Source organism: Cuculus canorus, chromosome 1, assembly GCF_017976375.1.
Source record: "Cuculus canorus isolate bCucCan1 chromosome 1, bCucCan1.pri, whole genome shotgun sequence".
NCBI classification, from domain to species: Eukaryota; Metazoa; Chordata; class Aves; order Cuculiformes; family Cuculidae; genus Cuculus; species Cuculus canorus.
Window position 1 is genome coordinate 148,334,755 of NC_071401.1, and position 26,429 is coordinate 148,361,183.

The 26,429-nt window shown below is 40.1% G+C and overlaps 1 protein-coding gene across 3 annotated transcripts in view; it reads left to right on the forward strand.

Moving 5' to 3' along the window:
• Positions 1-16,724: 16,724 nt before the first annotated feature.
• The window catches only part of GNPTAB (N-acetylglucosamine-1-phosphate transferase subunits alpha and beta), a 43,361-nt gene continuing 33,656 nt past the window's right edge, over positions 16,725-26,429 (forward strand). For 2 of the 3 annotated variants that reach the window (XM_054056448.1, XM_054056447.1), the window contains exons 1-2: positions 16,726-16,911; positions 21,448-21,533. In XM_054056448.1, the coding sequence (XP_053912423.1) occupies positions 16,795-16,911; positions 21,448-21,533 (203 nt within the window). In that variant the 5' untranslated portion in view covers positions 16,726-16,794. Of the gene's footprint in view, positions 16,912-21,447; positions 21,534-26,429 lie in introns of all 3 variants that reach the window. The other variant, XR_008448207.1, reaches the window with a different exon arrangement.

Below are 26,429 nucleotides of genomic sequence, written 5' to 3' on the forward strand. Positions count from 1 at the left end.
GAAGAATTTCTTCACTATGAGGGTGGTGTGGCACTGGCACAGGTTGCCCAGGGAAATTGTGGATGCCCCATCCCTGGAGGTATTCAAGGCCAGGTTGGGTGGGGTCTTGGGCAGCCTGATCTAGAGGGATGTGTCCTGCCCATGGCAGGGGAGTGAAACTAGATGGTCTTTAAGATCTCTTCCAACCCAAACTGTTTTTTTATTCTATGAAATGAAAACTGAATTGTGCTGGAACAAAGTCTGGAGTTTCACCAAGGTTCTTGTCACTATGATTTAACAGGCAAGCTGACGAGAGAATACCCCAGAAAATGTCATGACTGAGGAGATGGGAAGGCACGTAAAAGTTACCCAGGGAAGTGGCTGAATGACCATCCCTGGAGGTATTTAAAAGCCATGTACATGTGATAGTTAGGCTTATGTTTTAGTGGTGAACTTGCCATTGTTGGGTTTGCAGTTGGACTCAATGATCCAACTGATCATTCTCCAGACCCAACTTAGGGTCTGGAGAACAAGTCTTAGGAGGAGCAGCTTAGGAAACTGGGGCCATTTAGTCTGGAGAAGAGGAGGCTGAGGGGAGACTTTATTGCTCTACAGCTCCCTGAAAGGAGGTTGCAGTAAGGTGGATGTTGGCTGGCCTGTTCTCCCAAGTAAGTAGTAGTAGGATGAGAGGAAATGGCCTCAGGTTGTGTCAGGGGAGTTTTAGACTGCATATTAGGAAAAATTTATTTACTGAAAAAGCGGTGAAGAGTCAGAACAGGCTGCCTGGAGAAGTGGTGGCATCACCATCCCTAGAAGTGTTCCAAACGTGTACATGTGGCACTCTGGGATATGTTTTAGTAGGAATGATGGTGTTGGGCTGACAGTTGGTCATGATGATCTTAGAGGTCTTTTCCAACCTAAACAATTCTATGATCCTAAGGTTGTTTCTGTTTATTTGACTGTTCATGTTTATCTGCCTTACAAACTAACATGCAAATGCATGGCCATCATTCTGAAAACAAGGCGAATATGTGCACACTCTGCCTGTCTCCTGTCATCTCCTTGAAAATTTATTGTGAGTCTTGTGTTGCTACCTTCAGTACACATTCCCAGTGGCAGAAGCGTAGTGAGTTAGAAAGTGAGTACTTTGCATACCTTTGAAGATATTCCAAAGCACAATGGACATTTAATAAAAGGACTTGAGACACTGTACATTGGTGTAAGTACAAAAAAAGTAATCACACAAAATTATTCTACTGCTAAGACCACAGGTACTCTACACTGTATGTCTTTTGGCAGTAGCATGTTGCTCACATTCTCGCATATAATTTGTCTAATAATTCACCAATAATTCATTTAAGCACTTTTAAAAAAATAATAAAGCCCATCATATATTGGCTAATTCTTCTGTATCACTCTGAAAAAGAGGCATTTTAGGTATAGAGAAATGAGGCTTTGAAGAACAGAAAAGACAAACCACAGATTCATACTTAATATTTCCTTAGGTAATCTGTCTTCTAGTAATTTTCAGTGGCATAAATACCTGGCTGAAAGGAAGAGTTTCTTTCTTTTTAAGTTAGAGATGCAAGAATAATGAAACAAAATTTATATTTGAGCTTTCTTAATATATGCTGATGTAAAACTTTTTATTTAATTACCCCTCAGTAAAGGGTATTGGTTTTTTACCCCTTGAAGAATCAGAAGAAATGCTGTACAGGCACAGTGTCTAGTCTGTTTGGTAAATAAACGGACTGCAGGAATGTATTGATTTTCACTCTATTTGTAGAAGTAGAACTTGACATTTTTTTTCAATAACATAGTAGTCACGTTAGTTCCTTGTACAAGGAGGATAGCTCACTTTATTTACTGCATCAAAATTTAAGTGACATTATTGGAAAAAAGTTTCATACACCATTCTGCAAAATCACATTATACTAACTGTAGTTTTGTAAGTAGTAAATAACTGACTCTTAAGTGAGAGTTGAGTATTTAAATTCTTCACATGACTTTTTACAGTGGCTGGACATTGTTTGGAGCGAAAGAAAAAGACATGTCTTTGGCTCAAGCAAGTGGTGACTTATTGTTTGGCGATCACTAGCAAAGGCACTCTGTTGCTATGTAAACATTTATTACAGCTCATGTGATGTTTCTTTATGCTTTTATTGTAGGAGGTAGTCAGTAACAACATATCATTTGAGTGGTGCTCTTTAATGTATTTTTGTATGCTTTTAGTATTTGTTTCCTTTTCTTGAAAAGATCATTAGGAGCTGCAACAAATAACAAATACAGGTTACTCACAAACTTGGGGGAAGTCATTGTATTTGCCAGACTTGAGAATATTAGTGTGGTATCTCGAAGAAGGTGTATGTATTTTGATTTATTGTGCTTTGGAAAAATTATACCAAAACACCGGCAGTATAAAAATATAAAATAACTCTGGATTTTAATGTAGTTTCACTGGATTTTCATAGTTCAAAAATTAGACAGGAACCTGCAACGTGTGCTCACTGCCCAGAAAGCAAATTGTATCTCGGCCTGCATTAAAACAAACGTGGCCAGCAGCTCAAGGGATGTGATTCTGCCCCTCTACTCTGCTCTGTTGAGTAGTAGTACCTGGAGTACTGTGTCCAGCTCTGGAGTCTTCAATACAAGAAAGTCATAGACCTGTTGGAGCGAGTCTAGAGGAGGGCTGCAAAAATGGTCACAGGGCTGGAACACATCTTTTGTGAAGAAAGGCTGAGACAGTTGAGGCTTTTCAGCCTGGAGAAGAGAAGGGTCCAGGGAAATTGTATTATGGCCTTTCAGTACTTAAAGGAGGCTTATAAGAAAGATGGAGAGAGACTTTTTACCGAGTCTGGTAGTGAGAGGACAAGAGATACTGTTTTTAAACTGAGTCACGGAGAGACTGAATTGTTTAGGTTGGAAAAGACCTTGAAGATCATCGTTTCCAAAAGAGGGTAGGTTTAGATTGGATATAAGGAAGAAATACTTTACTAGGAGGGTGGTGAGGCACCAAAACAGGTTGCCCAGAGAAGTTGTGGATGTCCCATCCTTGGAAGTGTTCCCAGGTCAGGTTGGAGGGGGTTTTTAGCAACCAGGTCTAGTGAAATATGTCCCTATGTATGGCTGGGGGTTTGGACTAGATGGTCTTTAAAGGCCCTTTACAATCCAAACTATTCTATGATTCTGTTGTTTAACAAAGTGATTAGACTACTTTCTACATATTTAAAGCTTTGATACAAATTTATTCTTGTCAGTGCAATATCATATTACAGTAATTGGAAAAAAAGATGTGTCAAAATGTTTAAATAATAACATCCATGTCAGTGACTTGAAAACATAGGAAGGAAAAGGAAGTAGTCATGGAAGAGATCTAAAATAAGGTATGTTGGTGGCACTTGTATCACCACTTTTCTTCTATTGTATTCACAATCTGGTGTCCATAGATTTCATATTTCTTATTTGCGACTCTTTTCTTTATGACATTACCTTCTGAGGAAAGTCACTTAATTTCAGTTAGCTAAGGGGCATAAAGAGGTCTTGTGTGCAAGGTGTCATGCAAAAAGCTCATTGTTTTGTTATGTCACCTACATAGCGCTCTTCAGTTTTTAAAACACTGTGTCCTAGAATAAATTTTGCCTTGGCACCTCCAATTTGAGAAAGGTTGTACATTGATTTTTAAACATATGTTTTTCCTATTCTGCTCTACTTATGGTCCATACCTGTAACTGATCAACCCCCTCCACTCCAGCACTCATCACTTGAATGCATTTCTGCTGCTCTGTGGACATGTGTTCCATGGACTTTTTCAACTGCTAATGAAAAATATATTTATTCGCCATTGACAGGCATCCTCTTTCTAACAGAAAACACAGGTAGCTAAAAACAAGTTTCGAAGAAGAACTGGTTTGAAGGCTCAGGAACTGAAGTAATAGTGAGGCAATCACATTTTCTAGAGATGTGAGCACCTCATTGATCATTGATAAGAAGAATATTGAATATTATCTTTTAAATCTAGACAGATTACTTGCACACTTGACTTCTCTGGTATGTATCTTTCACATGTAGACACTGTTTTTCTGGTAAATTCATTCTGGTATTTAAACAATGGAGACTGGGGCAAGCTGATAAAGTAGTCCTGGTTTCCTTAGACAAGCTGTGACAGGCACTACAATGGTGTTTCTTGTAACAGCATGGTCCTGTTACTGGTTTGCTTCAGCCTTTCCTCTGTCATATTTCATGCACTTAAATTGCTCCCTGCTGAGAATTGTGTTTACAAGAAAGCTGTTTAGAGGTATGGAGGAACAGCATAGCTTAATTTAGACTGATTTTGAAAGAGATCTAAACAAAACAAGGAAGTGGAATGTGTAATTCCAAACTCACTTTTTATAAAGTGATATGGAACATGAAAGACCTACTTAGAGAACTTCTTCTCCTCGAAGGAGGGGTTGGTCTTTAATACTTCTTCATGGTGTTCAGACAGATCATGTGCAGAATATTTGGGGTAGCTCTTACTTCCCTGATTTCGTAAAGACCTTGATGGAAGATGGAAGACAAGATGGAGGAGGACATGTAATGAAAGTCTGAAACAAGAGCAAAAAAGAGGTTAAGTATTTCACTTTTTTCTTAAAACCTGCTATTTTGCTATATGCAAGCACTAGTTAAAAACAGCCTTGATCCATGAATGGAATGCTTAAATATTTTTACTAACACCTGCCAATCCTTTAGCAAACTCTACAGCAAAGCCAAGTGATTTTTGTCTTACATCACATGTATTTTTTAAAGATGAGTAAAGGGTAACTCCCAAGCTTCCTTTGGCTGTCATACACAGGCATTCAAACCCTTAAAACTGAAAATACAATTTTATTTTGGCCTTTTACTTCACTGTTCTCCTAGCACTTTTACCCTTTCTTTAAACTTGGAAGTGTTTCCAGTAAAGCAAAACCGAAAAAAAACCCTAATAATCCTGAGGAGATTATATTTAGAATATAAAACCCCCATAAAGTCTGCAGTTTATGCACTCGGAGATTACTTGTTTGTATGCATGTAACAAGCTGCACTATTATGACATACCCTTCGGAATTCACAGACTTACAACTGCTCGTAAACAGAACTAGATCTTTCCAGGAAATAAAGTGTGAGAGAATAGGAAGAATTTGCATAGAGAAAAGCAGTTTATGATGAAATGAGGGCAGGGAGGGTGTGACAGCTGTGCAGCAGCTGGGCACTGGTGTGTTGAAGATGGGTGTTGGCTGGAAAGAAGGAAACCGTTGCTAGCCACAGGTTGTTCCAGAAGGACATTTACAGAAAGAATCAAACACACTACCTGTAATCTGCAGATTACTGTGTGAAGGGTTCTGGCTGGTTTGTGGTATCTCCTCCCCTTCTCTTTGGTCAAGCACCAAATGTTTGTAACCTCTCAGGAACAAAATCACGTGTAAGCTATTCTCACTTCTGATGTGAGATTCAGAATGGCAATAATAACAACTTACAGTATCTGTGAGGACATTCATGGCATTACGTTAATAGGTCTGGCAAGTAATGTGATTTATTATAGTTACAAAGTAGCTGTCAGGTGCTACTGTTAAAGAGAAAAGATAGTTTAGTTTGCTCAGTTTGCTTTGGTTCCCTCTATATTAGCTAGGCTATGACGTCTAACCAAATGTCTAACTAGATTATAGATAAAGATGTCTCAGCTGTCAAAAAGAGCGGGCAAGTCAAAAATATTGATGAGTGCCTTAAGAGTAAAGAGAGGTAATTACTGGGTTGAAATTGTGTAGCTTTCTCTCCAAAAAAGGATAAGAGCTTTCTGTGCTGCGGGATGGATTTGTATCATTATCTCCTGATAATGCTGAGATCTGAAAAGAATTCCTAGAGAAGATTAGCTCTCAAAATGTGCATTTTTATCTCTTCTACTCTCTATTTTTACTTTCTTTTCAGGAGATGTTTTTCAAAAGAAAAGGTTTGGTGGGAGAAATCTTTGTTTCCAGAATGCATGAGCTGTAGACTGGTGTGGGCTATAATGGGCAAGAAAGAGATTCTTTAGCTGCAAATGGACCATTCTGCAGTGACTTTGTTCTCCCTCACTTTAAATGAGGTAGTCAACATGCTGAAGCAGTTAGTGGGTGAATTTTGCTTTAGTATTTTTATAATTTTGGAGTTACATATTTAAAGAGCACATTTTTAGGGAAAAGGCAATCATTCAAAGCAAAATGGTAGCTTTTGATGTGGCCTCGCCATCTGATAGAAGTACCTTTGCAGTTTTCTTAGTGGAACACAATAACTGAGAGTAAGTTGCTTGCTGAACAGGAAAAGGAAGTAATGAAATTCATGACCTTGAGCCCAATTAGGATGCAAAGAGATTAAAGGAATCAGTCTAAACTGAGAGATTTTGATCAATCCTAGGAAAAGCTATCAAAAATGTCTTTTTCTCAACATCAGAAGTGGCTAATGATGTTCTTCAGCGTAAAAAGCTCCTGGAAATAGGGAGTACCCACTGCCGAAAAATGTTAGACTAGTTTTGCAGAATAATATACTGATGTTGGTTTGTCTGCTTCTACCACAGCATATTGCTAAATCACAGAATCACAGAATCACAGAATCACAAGGTTGGAAAGGACCCATTGGATCATCGAGTCCAACCATTCCTAACACTCCCTAAACCATGTCCCTAAGCACTTCATCCACCCGTTCCTTAAACACCTCCAGGGAAGGCGACTCGACCACCTGAATACAGGGCATTCAACTATTTTTTCCTGTTATAACAGGCTTTGCACATTGCAGTCTGCCTTATTGTTTTCTCCTTTCCTAAACTTCCTTCTTTCGCGCCTGGTCACAGCTGACACTAAGATATAACAAGGCCACAGAGAGCAGCTAAATGGGTTTTGGGGTAGTATTACAAAATCTCTTTATGTTGATTCAATGTAATATAAATGTAGCATATAGATTTACTTACTAAAATGTAATTTTACAAAACCTAAATATTTTGCCCAATTTTGCTCTTTCAGTTTTAACAAACTGTGTTTTCTATTATTTTTTGCCCTTTGCCAATCATAGAATCATAAAATCATAGAATAGTTTGGGTTGGAAGGGACCTTAAAGATAATCCAGTTCCAACCCTCCCTGCCATGGCCATGGACACCTTCCACTAGATTAGGCTACCCAAGGCCCCATCCAGCCTGGCCTTGAACACTCCCAGGGATGGGGCAGGAATGGGGCAGCCACAACTTCCCTGGGCAACCTGTTCCAGTTCACTACAAGCCTTTGTGAACAGTCCCTCTCGAGCTTTCTTGTAGGCCTCTTTCAGGTATTGGAAGGTTGCTAGTCCTTCTAGTTCTAGGTTTCTGCTGTATAGCAGCTCTGAAAAGACCACAAATAATATAGAATAAATGCAAAAAGATTGTTCTTGTTCAGTAAAAGTGCAGTAAAGTCATTATCATATGGCAAAAGCAATTGTTCATCTTTATACCCTGGCCATGAGCACTGTGATAGCCTGTGGGAGCAAAGCATCACTACTTCCTGTTTGAATGAGGAATGTTGGATTGCAGAAAAGCTGGAGAAACACAGTGAGTCCAAGAGGAAAGATTGTGACCTATACATGTGTCTTTTCTGTGCCAGCTTTTCTAAGTCCAGTTTTTCTGGGGATAAGAGGGTAATACACTGTAGTCACATGAAAACAAAGGATTCATAATGAATTCTTATTGTGTTCTGAAATAAAATAGACATCAAGAACAACAGTTAACAGGACTTTCCAAGAAGATCCTCAAGTAATTATTTCCACTCTACTCTCTTTATAGTCTTTTAAGCATTTTTAGACACAGAAAGTGTATTTCCAAGCAAAAAAAGGAAATTATTCATCCCAAACAGGGCCTGTATTTATTTAATCCTTTTGATACTGTGATCTATATCAGAAGACTGAGAGCTAACTAACCAAAATTAAATGCTATTCTAATGTTCTGAGTCTCCGTCTTACCACTATCATGTAAAAAGTAGATGCCATTTGACACAGCCACAAAGTCTTCCTGACCACTGCTAATCACTGCAGGCACTTCCATTTTTTTTCTAAGTATTCTGCCGAGTGGATTTAAAAGACTACCCTGCTCTAACCATCAAATCCATACAGTCTGTTTTAGAGTTAAAATACAAAATAATAGCTTTTCACTCTTTAGAATAATCAAAATATTCAGAGAACCAGAATTTACTCTGAGAAATTCTGGTCTGGTTGGTCTGGTCTGGTCTATTCTATTTGAGTCAATTTGATTCGATTCAGTTTGATTCTCAAGTCATAGTTGAATATCAAGGATAATGAATTTTAACTGTATATTTTTCAAAAGCATGATAAATTTAATTATTAAAAATTAAGATTATATTTATATACTATATAATTTTAAACATACAATACATATTAAATGATGGCGAGGGGACACTTTAATCCACTCTGTTACGGACTTTGGAAACAGACACACAGATATGATTTGATCATAAGTATTTAAATTGTCATTGCCTGTTACTAGGAGTATATGCCTTAAAAAAGTAAGGGCTTGCTATCAAAAAAAACCCCAAACCAAAAATTCCAATTCCAGTTTCTGCACTTGGGACAAAGTAATGCCGGGCACAAGTATAAATTGGGAGAGGAGGGGCTGAAGAGCAGTCCTGCAGAAAAGGATCCGGAGGTGCTGGTGGCCAATGGGTTCAACGTGAGTCAGCAATGTGCCCCAGCATCCACGAGGATAAACTACATCTTGGGGTGCATCAAACACAGCCTAACCAGCCAGCCAAAAGAGGTGGTTATTCTGCTGTATTCAGCATTGGTGTGGCTTCACCTTGAACACTGTGTGCAGTTCTGAAAGATCTTAAGGCCTTCAAGTAGACCCAGAGAAGGCCACAAAGCTGATGAAAGGGCTGGAAGGCACGTACTGTGAGGAGTGGCTGAACATGTTGGATTTGTCTAGTTTGGAGAGAAGGAGGCTGAGGGGTGACCTCATCGCTCTCTACAGCTTCCCGGGGAGGGGTAGTAGAGAGGGAGGTGCTGAGCTCTTCTCCCTGGTACTCAGTCATAAGACATGTGAGAATGGTTCAACACTGCGCCAGCAGAGGTTTAGTCTGGACATTAGGAAGCATTTCTTTTCTGGGAAGGTGGTCAAACACTGGAACTTCCTAGAGAGATGGCACCTCAAAGGCTTCCTAGAGAGATGGTTGATGCCTCAAGCCTGTCAGTGTTTACAAGGCATTTGGACAATGCCCTTAATAACATGCTTTAACTTATGGTTGGCCCTAAAGCGGTCAGGCAGTTGGACTAGATGATTGTTGTGTGTCCTTTTCCACTGAAATGTAATATTCTATTTCGTTCTGCTCTGTTCTGTTCTAAATATGCTGGAGCCTAACTCCCTGATTAATTTAGTTAATTTCAGTATTTAATGGCTCTTTATCCCTTCTTCCACAGGGCACAGAGCAATTCACGTTCTGCAGAGTAACTGGATCAGGCCAACTTGCCCACTAATTTAACCACAAGTACATTGTACAGCTATCTGCAAAGTTTCAAAGTTTTCTTCTGGCTCTCTGCAGGCATTCATCATTTTAGTTTGAAGTGCTCAGAAAATAATGGGGGTCTTTCAGAATTAGATGTTGGTGAATATCATGCTTTGAAAATTTGATTTTGGTGCCAGATGAACATGCTGCCTCAGCCTCATCTGGATGCTCACTTTCAGAGATTTTCAAAGTGACAATCCTTTGCTCTCCACTCACTGCTTTTTCTTCTGTTTCTGTTCTCCTTTTTTTTCTTTAGTTATACATCATATTTACTGGCTATACTCTTCAGCTTACTATAAATATCCTTTCTAGTATCTGCACAAACAAAAAAGAAGTGGAAAGGGTAGGATGACTGATTGCTGTTTAAGAGATAATAAAAAGGTTTTTCCTGTAAACAAATGGGCTCTGAAGCAAAACCAAGGACTCTACTTTCTAACAACGAAATTTTCAAGTAAAAAGTCAAAAATGCTTCCTGCATACCTATCCAGAGGGTTAGGAGCCAAACACTTGAGGATTTTCAAAACTAGTGACACACTGAAGCACCAAACACGATTTTCAAATTTCTACTTTTGCTGCAGTGTTAAGTGAAAACATTTATTAGCAGCACGTAACCAGAATGCATTTTCTCATAAGGCTAAAATTACTCCAGACTGATCTAGAGATAATCCATTACGAGACATAATGTCAAGGTCTAACATCATCTTTCAGAAACTGATCATTTATATTCATTCTCTATTTTAGAGGTAATGTCAGTAGGATTGAGTCTAATCAAAGGCTAATATCTCTACAAATGGTGAGTCAAAATGAGATCATTTTTTGAAGGATAGAACACTGCTCAGTCACTGTTTTTTACTCTTTTGTGTTCTGAATTACTAATGTGATTTAATTACTGTATTTGAGGGATAGTGGTGCTACCGAATTCACTGATACCTAAGGCTACTGCTTAATATTTCAGACACATAGATATTGGCAATCAGATATTGATTTTTGGGAGGTGGAGAGGTGGGGAAAGGAGTCCTAGAAGGCCCTATTGCCTCCAATTTTCTTTCCATAGAAAGTTCTAACACAACTCTTCAAAATCCTGACAAGCACACCAGCCTGTTTTGACTACCGTTTAGGGCCTAGCCCTCTACAAAGTCTCTGTTGGCTCCTAGGTGCACAGAAGATACATAAATTCTTAGAGGAGCTGGTCCTGAAGAGTGCATTTATACAGAATAAGAACATGGAAGAGTAGCAGAGAAACCTTTGATAGGCTTTGTCTGGGAAGAAACGGGCGAGATCTGCAGAGAGGGGCTGCCCACCTGCTCAGCTATCATGCTGCAACTCAGCTAGTCTTAAAGCAGTTGCTAATGATCATGTTAGTTGTGAAGATCTGGCAACACAGCTTTTGCTGTAGACTGTCAACTCGCATGCTTCCTACCAGAAGCTCATGCAACCTGCCCTGCAGTCCACACTGGCAAACCTTCGCTATTATTCATCTTCCACTAAACAGGAAAAAGATACCTTGGAAAATTATGCATGCCATTCTTGCATAATATAGAGATGTACTTTCGATGGTAGGTGCTGACAAACAAGTACAAATTAGGAGGATTTCTGGATTATATTTATACTAACAAAACTGTTTTCACTACATTTTTTTCTTAAATGTTACTGAAAAGAGACCATTTGGACCAGATGCACAAGGGTAATTATGCAACAGACTTTTAGGAGTGCCTCTAGATTGCACTAAAATCAATAGGAATTTAGACAGTTTTATAAAAGCTTTTGAGGACTTTATTCCTTCTGAGCATTGTGCAACTCAAGAGTGGTGAAATAATTGGCTGTTTTTCCCCCCTCTTCATCTTTCAGTGCATGGAGTGAACCTGTTCCCAGCTGTGCAGAAGAACTTCTAGATTTTTTGAAAAGCTCAAGGCCAGGTTGGATGGCGCCTTGGGCAGCCTGATTTAGTGGGATGTCCCTGCCTATGGCAGGGGCGTTGGAACTAGATGGTCGTTAAGTTCCCTTCCAACCCTAACTATTCTATGATTCTATGATTCTTAGAATATTTTGTGCAAATAGGGCAGAAATAGAAATGATGGCTGCATAATTGTAACAAGCAAATATAAATAGGCCCCGCCTCTGCTGCAAAACTCTTCTATGATTATAGCTGAGTCGCTTCAAACAAACTTTCCACAAGCGAGTCATGACTTCTAAGTTCTTTGCTTTTGCTTGCCTGACTTGAGACACCTCTGAATGCTTGGAAGTTTTGAGAGTTCACAAATAAAACCACAGTCCATAAAAGTGAACTTCTGAGCCTTCAGAGTGCTATCAGTTAGCTCTTGTACCGTGAAAAATCAGTCTTAAAGTGGAAGCAGGCATGAAACTTGCTGAATTTTGTCTTTGCCATATTGCTCAGTAATATTTCCTTCACAGAAGTGCTACAAGATTAATTCATGTTTGTGAAAGAGACTGTACAGTGGAAGCCTACGAGGATGTTAATTTTCTTTGCTATAAAGTAAGATTCAATGAGTATGCAGTGAATATTATTCTTGGCTAACAGAGAAACTTGAGATGCTCAGTTGATTGTTTCTGCTCTTCTGCTTCAACAAAAGATGATTATATTATTGGCTTGAATATTTATCTCTTACTCTTCTCCCTTCCTAGTAAACTACTATGCAAAAGATTTGGAAAGAGTAAATGATAGTTCAGCTTTTCTAAGGAAGGAACAGTGTGGGTGATTGCTGTTTTCACAGGGTACACATGAAGAAAAGTAGTAGCAACTCCTGCTGTCCTCAAGCCTTTGAACATTACAGGATATCTCCAGTCCCATTTAAAGGAAGTAGGTATTACTTTCCTTTTTAAAGTAGCTTTTACCCCCTCTTTGAAAAATATTCTAACTGTAGTAAGAAAACTATCTAAAATTCAGAGAGCTTTCTGAGATCTAAGAGATAGAAAGTGTCTGCGGAGGCAATTTGTAGAAAATCATGATCAAGTGTTTTTATAATTATTCAACTGCTTATTTAGATTACTTCGTATTTGGCAGAAAGCATGCTTTTGCTTTACATGCTGCTATGTACATCTTAAAGTCAATACAAGTAGAATTAGGCAGATTATTCCAAGAGCCCAGTGGTTTATACGGATAGTGATTTGGCAAGGTCCTTAAGTACGTGTTTGATCCCAACAGCAGCATCTAATTTTTAGATGTCCTGTCACCTAGTGGAATTATTTGCTCCAAGATGAATATCTAGGTTCATCTGCCTGTACAGTGGCTGGGGAAAAATGAAGAAAGTTAAATATACCATTCTTGCATAAAATAGCTACGTACTTACCTGTACAGCTGCCTAAGGAATGTGTTAGATAAAATATAAAAGAAGAATTTGGCCTGAACGATGCTCACAAAGCTAGCTTCAAAGTGATGTGAGGTCCCTGATCTGGTTTTGAACTTGGAAAGAATTTCTAGTGACAGACATAGAAGGATCTAAGCAACTTGGATTCAGATTAGCTCAAATAGGATTTGAATCTGCATCTACTATGTGTACCCTGCAACTTGTAGTTAATTAGGAGGTTGAGGGCGGCCTTGTTTTCATCCATCCTTTCTGTGTCACATGGGATACTTAAACATTTGTTGGACTGAAGATGGCAACAGTGCATGAGCCCATGGCAAAATGAGAATATAGGGGAAATTTTTGAGTACAGGGTTCTGTCTCCTGTCACAAGCTTGCTAAGCTGTCTCTCAAGGCTTGATAAGTATTCCTGCTATTTCTATTTCAAATATGTTCCAAAACCTGTTTGTCTCTGCTTTTTTTCTGTTTGGTTGGGGTTTTTTTGTTGTTTTGTTTTTTTTGTTTGTTTTAGTTTTAAATAAACATCTGACCTTCATCCCTGTGATGTGAACAAGCCTAAATCTTTTAGTGTCTTCTCAGAAGGCAGGATCTGGTTCTTCCTTTTCGGGCATCTGTTTCAATTTAAATATATATTCCTTGAACATGAGTATTCTACAAGCAAGGACAGATATAGTCCCATCGTGATTTGCATAGTAGCTTTTTACATCTCTATATCTAATGGAGTACTTTGGCTGATAACTTACAAAATCATGTAAAGATCATGTGAATTTTAATGGCTTTATTGCATTGGTCTTATATAGAAGTATTTATTAGTCTCTATCAATGTACCATCCCACACTTTGGTCTGATTGTTAGTCCAGGCTTTGAAGTAATTCAATTTTCCCTGACTAATTTTCTGATTTACTTTGGTGTTATATCTCTCATCTTTGTATCTTCAGCATATTTAGGCCATATCTGCATTTATGCCGTATTATTGACCAGAACTAATGGTTTTGTTTTCATAATCTGCATAAATGATATACCTCAGTTCTCAATGGAAACCTCAGTGTGTGGACTTGGAATACCAGGTCATCACCAGTACTGCAGCCATGGTGCTGTAGGCAGTGGTAAAGAAATGTTCCCATTCAGTAGTAATAGTTCAATAATAATAGTGCAGTGGGAAGTACCAGAAAATATCTAAAGATTGTATTCCTGCAGGGTAGTTCTTTGGCACATTGGTGAAAATATATGAAAGAATTAGACGGCATGTGTTAGGAGAAAGTGTTGGCTGTGATTAAAGCTTAGCTAGAAGCTTTTGCGTACGAAAACTGGAGGGCCGGGTTATCATGAAGGGCCAAAATAAGTATAATCAAGCTGATAACACTTAAGGAGGTGGAACTTAGCTCTGTGTGTTGGACTCTGAGACTCTGAAGGTAGCCCCTAGTGAATTTGCCATCCTATTCCATAGCCCATGAAGAAAGGAAAAACATTGTGACACCAGAAAGGTAAATAGAAGTATGGCTCAGTGGACTGGGAGAGCTGTGCCAAAGAGCCATGCACTCTTGGAAACTTCTTAAAGAAGTAACATCAGGTGCAGTCCTCTCACAGCAAAAATATGTCAATATACTAGGACAAACTTCTGGAAATTGTCAGGCATTGTTTCTTTACACAGGGAAAAACAAGAACTCGTGGGTGATGACTGTTACTCAGAAAACTTACTGCATCCAGTTGTTACAAATATGTGGAAGACAACCTTTCAATGCAGGGATAAAGGAATACCAGATATAGGTGCTACCATCCTTGGCCTCATGAGGGCCTACGACGCCACTTTATTTTGCTTTGGTAACCAGACATGCTCCTGCCTGATAAAACTTTTGAGAGTGGTGATACCAGCAGTATCTGAACTATCTGATAGCTGAACTCCACGGCAGAAACCAAACTGATGCAGATTAAGGACTTGTGGAGTTTGCTGTCAGCTAGCGACCTGCAATTAGTTTCTTGTTATCATGTTTTTCCCTCAAGAACTGTTCTTGAAGAACTCCATGTACAACTTTCTTCTGGCTAGTGGTTTCCTGTTCATGAACGTATCCCCGCACTTCACATTCATGGAAGTGCTTTAATGAAATCTCAGCATGTAACCCTACTGTATTCTTATGATAACCAAGAGTCCTTCCAATCCTTATTAGATAGGGAAAGCAAATTTCTTTGCAGCATATCAGGAATCACGACAGGACTGTGCAGCTCTGCTGGACACAGCTGGAGAGGTGTTTACATGTGCACAGAAAATGTCTTGTGCGTATGTAGTATCAAGAAGATCACCTAGGACATTACACACCAAAACATTTAAATTTTATTCTACAGGTAATGAGGGAAGAGTCACGAGTATGATCGTGACAATGAAATGAAACGTGTAATTTTTCATTCCTGGTTTTCAAAGGCCTGGGGGACCATTGTCAGCAAAGCACTGCTGATGCATAGGATGTGGCACATTTTGTGGCCCACTTGCTGCAAACACAGTTTGGGACCCAGACTTCTTCATCTGGATGATTTCTCAAGAAATTTCAGGGACAATCTGCCACCTCTGGAAGGTCCACATCGTTATCATGGAATCATTAATGTTGAAAAAAGACCTCTAAGATCATCCAGTCCAACCCTCAGCCCAACACCACTGTGTCTACTAAACCATGTCCCAAAGTGCTACATCTACACCCTTTTTGAACACCTCCAGGGAAGGAGGCTCCACCACTTCCCTGGGCAGCCTCTTTAAATGCTTCACAGCTCTTTTGGCAAAGACATGTTTTCTAATATCCAATCTAAACCTCCCCTGGCACAACTTGAGGCTAGTGACACGGCTCGAAGCCTTGGGCACTCAAGGTCAAAGAAATAAAGAATCCTACAGTCTGATCCCTTATTGCCTTCTGGCATTGGGCTGTTTGGGAAGGCAGAGGAATAACCCAAAGGAGCTGGGGACAGCAGAGGCTGAGACCTGTCCCTTCCAACTCCGGTCATTGATTCAATCTGAGAGAGTTGGGGTTGTTCAGCCTGGAGAAGAGAAGGCTCCAAGAAGACCTTATCATGACCTTCCAGTACCTGAAAGGGGTATCGGAAAGCCACACGAGGTTCAACAAGACCAAGTACAAGGTCCTACACTTAGGCTGCGGCAATCTCCGATTTCAGTACAGGTTGAGGGATGATGTGATTGAGAGCAGCCCTGCAGAAAAGGACTTGGGGGTGCTGATGGATGAAAAGCTTGACGTGAGCCGGCAATGTGCACTCACAGCCCAGAAGGCCAACTGTGTCCTGGGCTGCATCGAAGGAAGCGTGGCCAGCAGGGAGAGGGAGGGGATCCTGCCCCTCTAGTCCTCTCTTGTGAGACCTCATCTGGAGTATTGTGTCCAGTTCTGGAATCCTCCACATGAGAAGGATATGGAGCTGTTGGAGTGGGTCAAGAGGAGGGCTACAAAAGTGATCAAAGGGCTGGAGCACCTCCCATACGAGGACAGGCTGAGAGAGCTGGGGTTGTTCAGCCTGGAGAAGAGAAGGCTCCAAGGAGACCTTATAGCGACCTTCCAATACCTGAAGGGGCTACGGGAAAGCTGGAGAGGGGCTATTCATAAAGACTTCTAGTGATAGGATGAGGGGCAATGGGTATAAACTGGAGAGGGGCAGAGTTAGACTAGACATAAGCAGGAATTACTTCACAATGAGGGTGGTGAAGCACTAGCAGAGTCTGCCCAGGGAAGCTGTGGCTGCCCCATCCCCGGAGGCGTTCAAGGTCAGGTTGGATGGGGTTGGAACTGGATGGGCTTTAAGGTCCCTGCCAACCCAAACCTAATGGGTCAAAGCTTCTGCACGCCTGCGAGAGGCCCCGCCCCCGCCCCGCCCCTCCCCCGCCCGCCGGCAGGTGGCGCCGCGGCGCTGCCGGAAGCGGGGCGGGCGCTGGGCGCGGGGCAGCGCGGGGCGGCCGAGCCCCCGCCGGCGGGCCATGCTGCTCAAGCTCCTGCAGCGACAGACCTACACCTGCCTGTCGCACCGGTACGGGCCCTGCCTCTGCCTCGGCGGGCTCGTCCTCATGATCGTCTCCGCGCTGCAGTTCGGGGAGGTCAGTGCGGCGCTGTGTGGTTACACCCCTTCCCCTGCCCCCTTCCCTTGCCCCGTCCCCTTCCCCCGTCCCCTACCCCTTCCCTTGCCCCATGGGCGGCGCAGGTGCCTTTCGGGTTTGGGCTTTTTTTCCCTTCTTTCAGGAGCCGTGTAGTTGTCGTGTCCTGGGAAGAGGGAGCGAGGGGGTGGGGGCCGAGGCTGCCGGGGGTCGGTGACAGTCGGGGTGTGTGTGTGAGTGGGGCAGCTCTCCTGGCGCCCTCGGGTGTGACACGGGGGTTCACTGCCTCCCAGGAGTTGTTCCGTGTTTTCCAACATCTTGGTGACCCCTGGCAGAAGAGGAGGAGCCGAGGAAAAACCTGCACGCTCCAGGAGCTGGTCTTTCCCTTGTCTCGTGCAATTTAATTTTTTTTTTTCCCATTTCTCTTGTTATTGACTTATTCCTTTATTATTATTGATTTATCAGTGCTGTGTTTTATTTTTCGTTTGACTCTCTTAAACCCTGTGTTGGATGTAACCTTCAGTGGCACCCAGGAGTGACAGTATCTCTCTCCCTTCTGGAGTTTAAGGGGTTAAACGTAGCCTCTCCAAGCTGTCTGCACCTCAGCAGAGTCTGTGCTTCCTCTTATTACTCACTTTGCCTGGGATTTTGTAGGTGATACACTGTAACTTCTACTTTTTGAAGAAATGGTTTTATACAGATGTATATTCTAAAGCTTCATTTTATATCACTTTGTTTTGGAAGTCTTCAGTGAAAGAAGCTGGAGGAGAAGAAAAAAAAAACCTACTTCAGTGTAGTGTTTGAGAACATAGGAAGGGTTCAAGGAATTAAAGTATTTATGGCAGTGTTAAATGCAAACAGACTGGCATTTCCTGATTCCTAAATTATTCTTTTTTCCTTTCCTCTTTTTTTTCTTTCCTTTTTTTTTTGTCTTCCCTTTTTTATTCTGATGGGTCCTTTCAGATAGAAAGAAAACTGAAGAGCCATAAAGATTAATGTCTGAAACTCTGGAGCATAGTGCACTCAGAACTTTATTTTCTCTATCTGTATCTGTATGTCTTCTTTGCATAAAGCACTTCGATGCTGCTGTCTTGCAGAGTTCATAAGTTCCTGAAACACTTGAAAGTCGTCAGTGGGTTACCTTTATAGTACTTCGAAGCACTTGTTTTTATGTAATTATCAACTTGGATTGGTGTATACCTCTTGGTCCTGTGGAACTCTATTTTTTGCCGTTCTTCAAAATGGATATGTAAACCCACCATTAGGATTCCTTTGAACTTTGAAGGTTTTTTTTAAAATGCTTCAGTAGTTGTCCAGGTTATGGCTGATTTCACTGAGAATCATCCAGAATTGCTACTCAGAATTATTTTCCTACCATATCTTAGTTTGCCACTTCCAGCCCTTTTAGAGCTATGTGGAAAGCTTTGATACTGTTTGTACAGTGAGCAAAGAACTGGTAGATTCATGTAGGACTAAACTTTAAAACTTTAAGAAAATCTTTTAACTTTAAGAAAAAAGTATAGTAATGAGAAATGTTTAAAAAACCTGAACAAAACAAAACACCATCAACCCCCCAACCATTTGTGGAGTGACCTTAAAGAAATACAGGGAAAACTTTTTTTTTTTTCCTAGTGGTGGTAAATGAGCATGGTGAGAGAGGTTTGCTCTTTACTTTTGTTATTTAAAGTGGCATGGTTTTGGTAGCTTAAGAATTTAGGAGTGAGTAGGCTTGTGAGAGAGAACACCAGTCGATGTCTTCTGACACTTTTAGTGGGAACGGAACACACTTCTTTAATGCAGAGTCTATAAGGCATAAACTATTAAAAATATATTGGATTGTTTTAAAAATGAAACCAGGAATCTTTCTAGTAGTTATCAGGTCAACTACTTTTGAGTCTGTGAGCAACTGTCAAGCAATAAAAAGCAATGCTTATCAGAGCCTAGTGTCGGAGCAGCGTTTGCAGTTCTGCTTTTCCCCCAGCCTTGGAGAGACAGCTTTTGCATCCTAGCAAGCAAAATTAGATCTGTTTGCATAGATTCGTGCTAATGTCGGTATTAATGCTGGCATAATAATGAATAGTTGGGACAAATAATTTGAGGTTGGTAATGCTGTCCTCACAGCCTAAGGGTGAAAATTGGCTTGATTTGAAGAAAAAAACTTGAGCTCAGTGAAATAAAACTGCATTAATTGTGCTTCAGAAGCTTTTCTGCACAAACGTACAGGGTAGGCAGGTTTAAACCAAGGCTGTAGCCTAATCATAACGTGAGCTGTTAGTTTTAGGATGGTTTAATTCTGAAGCCTTCTTGGCTGTCCTTCCATACATTGCTCAGCTTTGTAAAACATTTTATCACCGGAACATGCCAGAGCTGCTGCTGTTATCTGTCTGATAAGAGTATCTCCTAACAAAGGGTGCATCTCCCGTTTTTAATGTTGATCCCTTAGCGTTCTTGTAATATCAGTATGTAAAGTTGAAACAAAGCACTCTCCCTGCATTACAGCAATGTAAATAATGTGTCGGGTGGAAACGGTTACAGGAAAAAAAAGCATCAAGTGTCCTGGGTCTGTCTTTGTTATAGCTGCACTAAGACAAAAAGCAAGTGCTTCAACGGTTAATGTTTTTGTTCTGGAGGGCCATATTATTCATATAATAAATTCCATTCTTACTCAGATACTTACATGTTTCTTCTAGAAGCAGATCAGCATGTGTCAGTTAGTCATTATCAGTCATAGCAAATGTTTCTGTGTGGATATCTTTTAGTCTGTGCTGTATTAAACCGTATGTATTTGGCAGAAGGATGTAATGACTTGCTCTTGAAAAAGTGTAATAGTGTGTTTTAAAGATATTTCTTGACTTTGGTGTTTAAGGGAAGAGATTTTATGCTTACCTGGGAAATCATATGTACTTTATATAAGGGGAATGAACTTGTACATATGTGATCTTGATTACAAAGAGACTGTTTACAGCTTTGCAGAAGTATTTGCATGTGCGCTTGTCATCCAGCCACATGGTGGGGGTTCCCTCTAGAAGGCTTTAATTTGCTTTAGTGTTATTTGCTTTGTAGAGATGTGTATCTTCTTAAAAGGGAGGGAAGTAGTCTCAATGTTATGGTTTTGAATGCTGTCTTAGAGAAATGGAATATTTCATAGTTTCGCTAGCATGAGGAATAAGAACTAGTAAAATTTAAATCTAGGAAGAATGGTGTAAAGTAAGTATTATCCTTTCCTGGTATTTTTTTTCCTCTACAGTGCATACAAGTATGTACTTATGCAGGTAAAATAAGCCACTATGCCTTAATCTCTAAAGCAGCACAAGATACCACTGTAGTTTTTAAGGTTGGACTTTCACTGTGAGATATATCATAGCAAGTTTATTTTGGAGTAGAACAGTAATGTTTTATATTTTTTTATCTCAAGTTACTTTTTTTTTTTTTGCTATATAAAAATATATTAAGCATTTTTAGTGTTGAAAAGTCTGATTTTATTTTTTTTTCTGGTTATAGAACCATCATGTCAGCTGCTTTATTAGTAATGGAAGCATGACTATGTGCCTTTGTTTTGTGTGTATGCATGTACATCTAAGAATGGAAACATAATGTAAAGTTTTGGCTTTCCAAAGTAAAAACCAGTTTGTGATTGGTTTCCCATCCAGCTAATTTATGAAAATGCCAGGGAATGGGGACAGCTGGCAAAGGACATTTGATTGGGGCACAGTTTGTTTTAGCTAAGGTGAAGAAAAACTACTCTGCCTTCAGCAGTTTGTTCCCAGGGTTTCTCATTTTCTCCAACATCCAAGTTAGAGTATGATCAAGTGCTCTGGTTTTTGAAGGTTCATCTTTCTTTTGGTTTGACTCTGTGACTTGGCTCACTGCAGGATTGAATTTTTGTCAAGCTAAAGGAGAATGGCAGAAGTGCAAGGGGGATGGAAGGGGGGCCACAGCCTGAGGAAGTACTTTGCTGTTGGGTTAATCTGGCTGCAATGTGAGACATCACCTGTATTGGGAAAGAGTTATTGTGTTTTAAGTTTGTGTCCAGGTCAATTTGCATAATTTGATCTGCCCATGCCTCGCTGTTTGTTTTAGAGATGTATGTACTTAAATATGTCATGTATGTGAACAGAAAGGAAGATGAGCAAAATTATGTGGAGGGGTAGGGGTTTCCTGCTTCTATTGAAATATATTTGGTTTATGTCTCAGTTTTGGGGAAACATTCCTGAATTTTTAAAGGCTAAGAGACGAGAGGGAGAGGTAGCTGAAATGAATAGTAGCTTAAAAAGTGTGTCTGTAAAACATGAAATCTTTTCTTGCAGAGGAAAACCAAAGTTAATTTAAATCAAATGCACTCCTAAGATGTGCATATGATTGCTCATTCAGTGTAATAACTTAGTTTGGATTAAGGTCTGGTCAGTTGTGCCTTAATGCATAGATCAGTTTGAATATAATTGATTGTGATTAAACATTTCAAAAGGAGAAATTTAAGTGTCTAATTTTAGAAAGTGTTGACATTTAGTGTTTTTTGTTTTTTTTTTTATTCCTTTGCAGGTTGTCTTGGAGTGGAGTAGAGACCAGTATCATGTTATGTTTGATTCGTACAGAGACAACGTTGCTGGCAAATCATTTCAGAATCGGTGAGCTTTCCTTGCAGTTGACAGCATTGCCCATTTTACTGTTCAATGACTTCAAATATTTAAAATCAAATATTCTAGATGAAGTAACATACTGTCAGGGAGGACCTTATTGTATGGGTTCTAAATCTGCAGCAAATTTTAACTTAGTAGGTTTTAAATTGTGAGTTAGTGCTTAATATCCCAGCTTGGAAGACATTTGGCATTTGGAAGCTCTAGTCATATAGCAGTTTACATTTTAAATGCATTTAGTTCATCCAGTCTTTAATGAAAAATCAAAGTGGTGGTACTATTAACAATAAAGGGAGGACGAAACATGTATTTTCCTATCTTAATATAGAAAATAAGTATAGTTCCTGTATGCTTAGAATTCCGACTTTCAGTGTTTTGAAAAGTTATTTTTCATTTACTTACATTTTCTGTGACATTTCATGAGGGACATTATTTAGCAGTCAAGCCACAATGCTAGTAAGACGCCTTTTGAAGCTGAGTGCATGGGAAAAGTCACTCACAACAAGTTGGAAACCATGTCGTATGGGTCATTTGTTTCAGTTGGGTTAACTGCTGCATGACTTCTTGTGGTTCCATCGTTTGTGTGTGAATAGTCGTGGGTTCTGTTGCTCAGGAAGTCAGTGGACTGTGAATTGTAGGTAGAAGCAGCTACTAAGGAGATACCATCTGACTCTAAGTGTTGATACACTCAACTGGAAAGAAAAGAAAAAAAAAAAAGCCCTGAAAACAGTTGCTTAATCTGCCTTGAGGTTTGTTGAATCATGGGACAGTAGACATCATAGAATGGTTTGTGTTGGAAAGGATCTTAAAGATCATCCAGTTCCAACTCCCCTGCCGTGGGCAGGGACACCTTTCACTAGATCAGGTTGCTCAAAGCCCCATCTAACCTGGCCTTGAACACCTCCAGGCATGGGGCATCTGTGACTTCTCTGGGCAGCCTGTTCCAGTGCCTCACCACCCTCACAGTAATAAATTTCTTCCTAATATCTAACGCAAATCTCCCCTCTTTCATCTTAAAACCATTACAGCTTGTCCTATCACTGCACTCCCTGATAGAGAGCCCTTCCCCAGCATTCCTTTAGGCCTCCTTTAATGATCAGATCAGTTTGTCACGTTTTAGCTGGTGTGAAGTAACTCTGTAGAAGGATGCTGCATGGTGTCAGTAAATCCTACACACTTTTATAGTCTTATCTCTTACTGCTGTGCCCCATTTTCCAAACGATGACAGATGAAAGCAAAGTGATACATCTTATAGGGATGATTAGCCAAGTGTTTGTGTTTCTGCAGTGCTTAATTGGAAAGCATGGTAGTTTGTTACTGTCAGTACTCAAATGCAGGACTTTGTGATAATTAAGCGCAGTGCTTTTATAAAATGGTCAACTGTCGAAAACAACATCTCCAATCTTCCTGTTGTGATATAGGTATAGTCAGTTACCACTTCTGCTTGTGCTTTTGTACTCCATTTTGGTTGTGTAAAGCACTCCTTAGCTAGTGTTGGTTTCTGTGAATTGTGAGCAAAAAATACAATATCTGGGGAGAAAGTATTGGCTGCCCAAGCAAAAGCTTAAGGCTTTCATGATGGGCGCTTAAGTTTTTCCAGTTTGCCCATACGCTTTTAATATTCTTATGTCAGGCCTCACAGGGATGTTTGTTGTGATATTTGTGTGCAGGTACCAACTTCCCATAAGAATCCATATCAACCAGAAGTCTTTGCAGCAGCATACTTGCAGGCATCTGCTAACTCTTAGAAGTCCCTTGTCAGAACTTCAGTTTGTTTTTATTATCAAAGTTCAGAAATGCAGTAGTGGACACTTTCTTTCCATAGGCAGTGTATTATCAGTGATGATTTGGTGGAGTTTTTAAGGCTGATATCAGTGCAGTATGTAAGGTATCGCGTGTTTTTTACATAAACCGAGGATTGTTGGCTTCCAGTTTTAATCCTAGCTTATCAGTTGATTTTAATCAGTTCTTATTTTAGTGTTAGAGAAAAGTGTGCAGAATTGGAGAACAGGAAGCTTGTTGGCTTGGAAATTAAGCAGACCCATTGCTTAGTGGAAAGTAAAAGCTGCATGGCCTTTAAGAAATATTAATGGACCTTCAACTGAATTAAAGTAGTGTTGTCTTCTAGGAGGAAGACATCTGTGTTCTTGCCAAACAGTTGTGTTATAAGCTTTTATAAAGAAAATCTCAGTGTAAAATGTATGCAAATTTGGACCTGTGGGCAAGCTCCTTATGATTATGAACTCAAGAAGCTCTTCTTTCCGAGTAACACAAAAACCAGTGATGTTGCTGGCATAATTAATTAAACTTATTGAACTATTGAATTATACAGAGAAGTGTTGAATTATACTTCTCTGCCAGACCGAGGAAGACTTTCTTGTTTTGTCCCGGAGTTTAGCAATTGCTTTGGTTTTCTTTTCCCTCCTATTGCATGTCCTTTGGCATTCCAGGTGTCGCACATGCCAGGCAGTCGCATAAGATGCTGAACTTCCTACTTACATTGCCCAGGCTCTTATGCAGCTTGAGAGTTGGAGTAGAAATTCCAGGGTTTTTTACCAAGCCACCTCATCCAAACCTTTTCTTTGAAGACTTAGTTTTGGTAGGAAAATAAGAGGGGGAGAAGGAAACAAAATAATGGAGTTGCATGCATGAGAGTCTCGAACAAGAGCTCTATTTTAATACTCTCCCCCAGCAAATTCTGGTTTGTGGCAAATGCTGAAGTATAATTTTGCTGTTCCAGGACATGGCCAAATCATACTTAAAACTCAAAAAATATGTATGGAAAAAGAATGCAAGGGAACAGTCGTTAGCTTTTAAAATGTACAGACTGTACATACACCAGTATGGTACAGCAAGTGCTGTACATCAGCAGTGGTTGTGCAGAATGAGGCTGAGGAGAAGAAAAGCTGCACAAATTAGGGAGCCAAGAGGTGCTGGAGTATGGGAACAGCAATGGAACAGTTCAGTTGCCATTGGTGGGTAATTACAGGGCAGGAGTGCTGGAAGGTTTACAGTGGGGAGCTTAAGGGTGTAATACACTTACGCTTATTTATAAAGAGGCTCAGCAAGGCTGAAGATCACCATGTGGTAGCTTGGGAGAGATCCAGAGGCTGCTGTACTGTGTCAGCAACAGTGGACGCCAAGACAATGAGTCTTTGTCTTCTAGGTGCAGTCTGGGCTGTAAGCATGGCTCTCTTATGTAAACAAATGTTACCAGTATGGAAAATGCTTCCTGGCAGGTACATAGAAGAGGCAGTATGTGACAGGTCTTATGATCCTATCTGGGAGAGCTGGTGGCTCTGGCTTTTGTCTTCAAGCAGGATCTTATACGTATCTTTACGTTTGCAAAGATGTACCCGTAAAGATACGTTTGTACCCGTATCTTTATGGGTACATTTTTTAAACCAGAAAATGTAAAGGAGTAGCCAAAGCAAGCCCTAACTTATTTATTATCTGCGACTCTCCAAGGAAGTCCAAAGTCCATGTTTGCTGTAGTAAATGGGAAAATGGATTACTTTCTGTAGAAGGGTGTTACGTAATTCCCATTAGGGTAGATCGTCTTAGGCTTGTTTGTCAGACTGATATTTATGAGGAAGACCAAACGCATAAATACACATTTGATCCTTTCTGACCTTTAGCAGTTTGCAAAAGACTCTGCATTTTAAAAATAGTGTTTGAGAAGGATGAGGAAGTTGCTCTCCTGATGTTTTTAATTTAAAGCAAAATGCCACTACCTGATTTGCAGAGTATAAACTCTCAGTACTTTTTAAGAACGAACCAGAAAGTTTGGCAAAGACCAAAAAGGGGAAATCTTAACAGTGTTACTAATCCTATTTGGCAGCAACAAATTAATTTGTGTGCAATATTTGGGGTTTTTTTGTGATGTTTGGTAACCACTACTTTCTCAAGCAGTGTGTGTTGTAAAAATGCATTAAGAAAATTTGTCCCAGTATTTGGATAAATTTTAAGCAATTAGACTAGTGGGACAGTTCACTTGCTTTAATAGCTTTTTTTTTACTTGTCTGTGTTTCCCCTGGCACTGAAGAATAAGCTTGCCATGCCAAGGTAAGTTCAGAGTTGACATATCTGCATCTGACCAAAAATGCCTTTCCTCTGTGTAGTTTATTAGTGTTTGGCTGCATGTGACATCATTTCAAAGCTAAAAATTAAGTGCAGCAAGTTCCATAGTTTGATGTGCTGTTGCGTAGAAACACACTTTTAGCAAACTATAAATTGGGGAGAGGCGTCATGGAAGTCAGAATTGGCTCATACCTTAAAGAGTTGCAGTTGAGACTTTTTTTTTTTTTGACATTTTATGTTCTTCTATGAAGCCTGGGTAAATAAACTCTGCACTTTGCCCAGAAGACTGAGGGTTGGGCATTTTTCCCAGTCAGCTGTGTTGAATCAGGTGCTTCCACCTATAACACTCTGTCCTTGCTGTAGCAATCAAGAAATTGTCAGTCCAGTAATTTAACTGGTCACAACAACAAATTTAGAAGAGCTGGAGGAGCTTTCCATTGGATTTCTACTTATGTGGAAGATGTTTTAGGTCAAAACATGCCTTGAGTTGCACCTGCTAATGAACCAGAAGCTAGTGTCATCTCCTGAGAAAGAAGTGAGATAACTGGTCAGGAGGGTAGTTGTGTTCACTAGGCTGACTTATTTTGCCAGTTGTGAGATTAGCCTCCTGCAGAGTGTTGCATGCCAGAGGTGAGAGAGACTTTCTGGGTGATGCTACTGGGGGAAGGCTGTGCTGCTTCTTGGATGTTCAAACTGTCTCAGAATGCCCCACAGTTATCCTCTAAGTGTCCTAGCTCAGTTAGGAACACTGATGAATTGAGTACAAAATGTTCATGTGTATTGTGCTGTGAACAGCTACTAGCTGCC